Raw genomic sequence first — 6,743 nt, 5'->3', positions numbered from 1 at the left:
ATCGTCTAAACAATGTGTAACTATCAAGGCCTGCAGCTGCAGGAATACTATTTTTCAATAATTTGATATGAAATAGACGTATTTTTTTAAAACATATACCTATAACTTTTCTGTCGATGTCATCAAGTTCAAGTTAAACTTTCAATAAATATAAAAACCAGAATATCATTCACATCAAATATGATCTTGTTTATTATGTTTACCTTCCGTTAATTAGTTATTTGGCCGCTAACCTTTTTGCAAGCTGTCAATGAGTTCCCTCACTTAAAATGATGTAATTGACCGTTCACCTTTTTACAATAGCTCAATTTGTGCAATAGAGGGCGCTATAAGCGAGGGTGGCTGTGTAATGAAGCAGGTCAAACATAGCTCCACAACGGAAAAAATAACATAAGTTACGTAGTTTGTCAAAATGTTTTTGTCGCTTTACAGATGTGAGTATTTTGTAGTTCTCCTAGTAACGGCATGAATGTGCAGTAATGTCATGGAGGCATAAGAACAAGAACATTCCTCTATCATGCCATATCAATGTACACATACAGTACAGTAGGCCTACATGTACATTGCACATACAACTTACAAGGCGGCATGTACTGCATGCAGGCTTGTACGCCAACGTGCTTATGACTGTTATGACTGCAGCCTACTTGTACATGTGCATTTATACAGAAGTGCATTAAGGGCCCCTTGAAAAAATATTGTGAGTTACCGTCTCGCTCCGGCGAACTACTAGTACTACATGTACATGTATCTTGCCCTAGTGAGTTTCTTTTTCGCCCTGGCGAGTTACTATCTCATCGTGTTGAGTTAAACTGTTTTTATCTTGGCGCAGCAAGTAAGAAGAGTTTGCCATGGCATCAAATCGATACCCTGCCATTGCAAATATTTCAATAGTTTCTTAAGTCCAATTCAGCGTGCCGTACAAATGTGTCTTAAGAGTGAAATGAAAATACACATTCAATAATTTAACTCGCCGCTGCAAGATAGTAACTCGCCGTGGCAAGGTACATGTAGTATCTTGGAAAAATATTTTTGCAAGGGGCTGTTATATGCTTCCGTACATTTATGATTTTGGCTAGGGTAAATAGAGTCACCTAACATGCCTAACAACTTTTATATGACTTTCCTCAGTGTTGCTGAACATGCTAAGCGTGTCTGGTTAAAAAACGTCAAATTCATTTTTGGTTGAACTATGCCCACAGGTTGTATTTTTCATAATATGCTGTACATACTTTTTCTCGACCTGCTTTGTCAGTTTTTTACAAAGTTCAGAGTCATGAAATTTTGTCTGAAATTAAAAAACAGTGGCATCCAAAAATTGGGCAAGAATTCAACTGGGTGAGTGTTCCCCAAAGTTACAAAGAGGCGCGCTTGAAGAAATACCAGAAAATCCCACAAAAACATTTAAGAAGTTGGAAAATTCGAATGAAGTATTATGACATGTACCTTTGCTTACATACATGTACCTAACCAGAAGTTTGTTAGAAAATGGTTTTGTAATTTTTGGTGCATTTTGAAAGAATTCATTTCGCACTTCTGAAACAATCAGCTTGAAGAAATATCAGAAAATCCCACAAAAACATTTAAGAAGTTGATAAATTCTAATAAAATATTATGACATGTACCTTTGCTTACATACCTAACCAGAAGAATACCAGGGTATTTGTATCACAGTATTTTTATCACAAATATTGGTATCAAAATGCAACTCCTTTAGAGCCTATACTACATGTATGTGCATAGCATAGACAGTGAGTGTTTGGGGGACAAAAGTTTCTTCTGTGACCACTCTTTGTTTGTTTCCATGCTGACATTGTCATAGTGAATTTGTGTCCAAGAGAGACACAGAATCATTATATAATTCAGGCCGAGTGTACTATTGGATTTCGTTTCTCATGAAAAATCCTCCAGAATCACACATCCCCGAAGAAAAAGAAAAATCCAGCAATACAGGCTATTCACAGTGCAGTGTGCCACCAAGAGTTCCTGCAGACAGGCCACTTTTCAAGTTCACGGTTGACTCCCTGCCATGATTAAGCGCACTTCATGTGTACATAATTAAAACTGCCTTAATAATTAAGGCAGTTTTCCACACACAGTGCAGTCAGAGAATAAGACTTCGTCCACTATTTGTCCCATAATGCACTGTCAAAAGGGCTCTCTCCTTGGTGGTGCACTGCATTGTGAATTGCCCATGTTAAAGAAGAGTTTGATTGGAAAATAGCATTCTTTTGGAATTTACAATGATACTGGTAGGCACTCGGTTCAAACTGTATGTTTTACCAATTGATTATTTTTCCCCAAAGAAGAAAAGTTTGCCAATATACAGTACATGTATTATTGAAAGATATACATGTACATGTATGTAATAATAGGATCCAGAAACCAGTTTTGAATCTACATGTAGGTTTACATATGTATGTACTCTACCAGTACACGTGTAGCACTACATTGAAGCGAACATTGTACTATTTTGGTGGCTTCCTACATGTACATGTGACCCGGATGAGTTTTTGGGTATCCAACTTATGTTTCTACACATTAATTCAGTGAAGTATTGTGAAATATTATTTACACTTTGAAATAAAGAATTTACAGTTTTAATATCGGTTTGATTTGCTCACCCCTCATTTCTCTTTTCTCTTTTTAACAGTGGCAAAAAGCAAGTAAGTATGTTTTTTTCAGAATGAAAGAATTAACTAGAAAAAAAAATTCTTGTCAATTTGTACCATAATTTGTTTTTCAAAGCTAAAATTTGTTTCACAAAAAAGGAGAAATGTGCACATTTTGTTTTGCAAAAAGGGTCAGCTTTGATGTAGAGTAATTGAAATGCAGTCACAGTTGGTTTTTAAGTCAGCACGGTCAGAGGGAACAATATTTGAAGCAATTGGTACTTGCTGTAATGGCTCTCTGTTGGAACTTCAACTGCAACCCCTTTATTTCATCTTCATTTACTTATTTATTGCACATAACAAGGAACATACTAGTAATGTTGAGGAGTTCAGCTGGAACAGGCGTGGAAAAAGTAGCCAAGCGAAATCGCCTCAAGGATAAGTTGGTTCTTCGCAGTTATGACCATATTGGTAAGACATTCACAGTTACATTGTGTTAATGCAGCCAAAGATGCTTAGAAATGGTTAAAAATTGTTTTGGGTTCTTCCTTCCCAATGCGTACTGGTATACATGTACATGTATTCTGTATACATTTGAGCAGTTGCCTCGCTATGTGGGATCTGCATACACCTATGCTCCGGGGGTTTGTTGCTTAATAGCTGATGTGGAAAAGCTGTTGCAAAAATGTGTTGAAAAATCATACATACATAGAGATAAGAATTCTAAGTGTGTATAATTCTCTGTAATAACTTTACAAGTCACAGAATCTAGTATCATCAATCAACCTGTCTACCTGTCCACCATAAACAAATAATTAAAAAAAACCTGAGGTTTGTAACATTTATCTTCTTATTACAACCTTGGAACAGGCTATTTGCTCATTGCACGCTGCTGCTAAAGGCATACAGAGCCTCAATCTGGCAGCTTGTAGAATCGCGTCATAATCGCGTTGATGCAGCTTTTCAAATTTGTCAAATTGCATTGCATAAGAACTGACACAGCAAGTGCAGAATTACAAGATTGAGGCTCTGCATGCCTATGGCCACAGTGTATAAAGAAGGAATTCTGTTTTTTCAAAAGTTGGGGCTGAGGGATTAAAAAAGAGTAATCATGCTTGTACTTTTGTGTAAATAAGTGGTTAACATATTTCCAAGAATTGATTGAAGGTTTTGGATTTTTCTCTGCAGTGAAGACCCATGTGTTGTTCATTGAACACAGGAAAATCAGGTCATTGTAACCCATAATGGCACTAGAAAGATGGTCTATGTGAAGACAAGGAAGTACTGGCATGTTCGTGATATTGTCCAGCATGTGATGAACAGCAAGGTGATGCAGGTCCAACTGTTGTCCAGACATTTTCCGAAGCACTCCGTTAGCGGGAGGCTTGGAGCCCAAGGAAGTAGTGTTTGCATGCCCAATTCTTCAGTGTGACAGTGTGTACTCTCACGCTGTGTACTAGGTCGTATGTCAACATGGTGTGACAAGAATTTTTTTATCCACATTCGACTTACATACATACACAATCCTTTTATTTTCTTCAGTCTTAAGGCAACCAAAATGGATAGAATTTCATGGATTTTGTTAGACCTCATGCTTGACCATCAAGACCAGTCCAGTGAAATAATAATAGTTGAGGCTGTTGATTAATTTAATAAATTTTGCATGTACTTATGATTTTCATGCACGAAATTGGTAAGGATTTAGTCATTTCGTTCCTGTCATTTGAGGATTGTAAACTGTGTATTGCCACTTTTTTCAGCAAATTGAGCTGCTGAAAAGTGAAAGACTATAGTATTTTTTGTTTTTAACTTCACACACATGAAATTACATTTTATTTACACTGGCTTGTAAAAGTTATGACTGTGATATTTTGATAAAGCTTAGTAACAGGGTCTACTTTAATAGAAGGCCTAATATGACTAAAAATAATTACAGCATTTCACAGCATTTAATACACGAAGATAGCAGATGTTTTTGTTATGAGTTGTTTTCCCCCAAACCATGTGTAAACAATATTTGTAAAAATGGAGTTGCAAAAATCATTTGTGTACATTAAAAATGCAAATTTTCCAGTGTGCACTAACCTAACATACCTAGTGTGGAATTGTGAACAAAAGATGTCCACACAATGCAGGAAAGGAAGACGTTCTGTGGGCTGACACATGTCCACAGGACTTTTACCCTTCTCCGAAAAAGCAGTTTTGCGGCATTTTTGGGGTAGGGGTCATCTGTCGTAAAGGGAAGGCGAGTAGTCAGGGAAACCTTTACAAAAAGCCAGCTGAAAGTGGTGTTCCTAGTTCAAGAAATACCAGAAACACACTCTTGGTCAGTAGGAATGGATTAAACTGTCTTGTATCTAGTGATCCCTATTGTTCGCCCTGAGTGGAAACCCCCTCCCCCTTCATTGGTTGAAAATATCCATTTTGGTTGCAAGTAGTACAGTGTAGTATGTACATGTATAATGCCAATCTTGGAGACTATTAGTGGTCCTTCACCTACCGGACCCTTTCCTGGGTACATACCCAACCCCTATAAACCTTTAAATCACTTTTAGTCTTTAAATCTCTTTAACGGTTTCCTCTGTAGACTGACGGGTCGAGGGTACATGTAGGGCGAGATTGTATACCTACTGTTGACTTTTTGAACCCGCTCAAGTTTAAAAATGTTGATCAAATGAAGGGTTTCTGTGGTCTCTTGCTTAATGAGAAAAATGACACTTATTGAAGAGACCCCCATAAATCAAACCAAATGGAAGACTCAACTCGATACTGAGTGTAAAAATTGCCACCAAGAAAAGCTGCTCACCAAGTTTAAAATTAAAGTTAAAACGGGTGAATACACGTCTTATTGTAAACGTTGCTTAGAAAAGCGACTTGAGTGGCTCGCAAGTTGTAAACACGGTTGATTGATACATCTGTGCAAAGAGTGTAGACCAATTTGCCCACATGGACAAATGAAAAGAAATTGCAATGATTGTCGTGCAAACCATAAAGATATAAAATGCAATGTAAGTTGTGTAAAGCCTGAACAAAATTAACCCCCGTTTCGCGTTGAAACGGTGTTAAATTGCTTTTAAAGTGAATAAAAATGTTATAATCTTATGTTGTGCTATATAAAAATAGTACAACCGTACCCAAATCATAAACAAACACAACGATTGCTTACAGATTAAAATGTGTATAGAAAATTATGATATCACTATTTCTAAAAAATGACGTTATAAGCGTAAAGACAACATCGATGCGATTTAACTAAACCAAAACAGCATAAAAATCTTAACAGCAAAAACAATTGTACGTGCCCTGTTATCAGTTCATGGGCCCTTTTATCGTCTCATCTATTGTTGCCCACCTTCTCACTATTTCATGTACATCTGGTAACTGAGAGAATGCACTGGGCCTCAAAGTATATCAAGAAGTTTCCAACGCTCGTAGTAGTTCTTTGAAGCTATGTCAGCCTACAATATGCACTCAAGTAAAGGCAAGAGTTCACGCTGGTGTATGTTTCAACTGTCTCTTACAAAATTGTAATTCTACGTAACTTGTCAAAACTCCATACACGTGATAAACACTAGTTAAACGTTTATAAAACTCCTTGTACAAAGGGTTACAAAGCTCTTAGTCTTACAGAGGCTTCCAAATTTTCCCTTCAATTCCTTTCAAGAAATTAACCTAGATGAAAGATGCAGAGGTTGAAAAAAACCTTTTTTCCTCCATTCCACTCGACTCATGAAAAAGCGAGCAATGGCCTGTGTTGATGTTGACACCCCGTCATTACAGCCTAAATGCTTATGAACAACAGAGGGCGCTACAATGCTTTCACGGGATTGATTTTGGCACTAAGGGTGTACCACTACAAATAAATTCCCATAGACAGCAGTGATAAATCCCCATACTTCACAAATATTTTAAAAATACAACTCTCACAGGTGTTCAGGCTGCACAGAAAAATGATGTTTCACATGTCTCCTTTCATTTTCCTTTCAATTTTTGGGGGGTTGACCAATGAATTTTTGAGAAATTTTCACCAGAAGCTGACCACCCCGAAAATGAAGAAAATGCCCCTGTCCAGAAAAGTAGCCATTTTGAAAAGCCATCACTCTGCAAAATGGCTCAAATACTGCCACTTTC

At 37.1% G+C, this 6,743-nt stretch overlaps 1 protein-coding gene across 2 annotated transcripts; it reads left to right on the top strand.

Annotated features, from left to right (window-relative positions):
• Positions 1 to 317: 317 nt before the first annotated feature.
• LOC147800494 (large ribosomal subunit protein bL33m-like) lies at positions 318 to 5,287 on the top strand. Of its 2 annotated transcripts, XM_087142610.1 has the most exons (4): positions 318 to 434; positions 2,654 to 2,666; positions 2,977 to 3,083; positions 3,801 to 5,287. In XM_087142610.1, the coding sequence occupies exons 1-4, from the start codon at positions 413 to 415 to the stop codon at positions 3,848 to 3,850; spliced, it is 192 nt and encodes a 63-aa protein (XP_086998736.1). In that variant the 5' UTR covers positions 318 to 412; the 3' UTR covers positions 3,851 to 5,287. The 2 variants fall into 2 exon arrangements, 1 of the variants encoding a protein (XP_086998736.1); XR_015426889.1 differs by lacking the exon at positions 2,654 to 2,666.
• Positions 5,288 to 6,743: the final 1,456 nt, after the last annotated feature.

Source organism: Acanthaster planci, linkage group LG01 (assembly GCF_054643075.1).
Source record: "Acanthaster planci isolate LZ-2023a linkage group LG01, COTS_SCS, whole genome shotgun sequence".
Taxonomy (NCBI): Eukaryota; Metazoa; Echinodermata; class Asteroidea; order Valvatida; family Acanthasteridae; genus Acanthaster; species Acanthaster planci.
This window is presented reverse-complemented; position numbering and strand designations above follow the sequence as displayed.

What these genes read in the sequence shown, in the direction of transcription:
- LOC147800494 (XM_087142610.1), top strand. Translation starts at nt 413, where the DNA reads ATGTTTTTGTCGCTTTACAGAT. An exon ending in TCGCAGTTATGACCATATTG is followed by an intron (nt 3,084 to 3,800) that starts GTAAGACATTCA and finishes TTTTCTCTGCAG; the next exon opens with TGAAGACCCATGTGTTGTTC.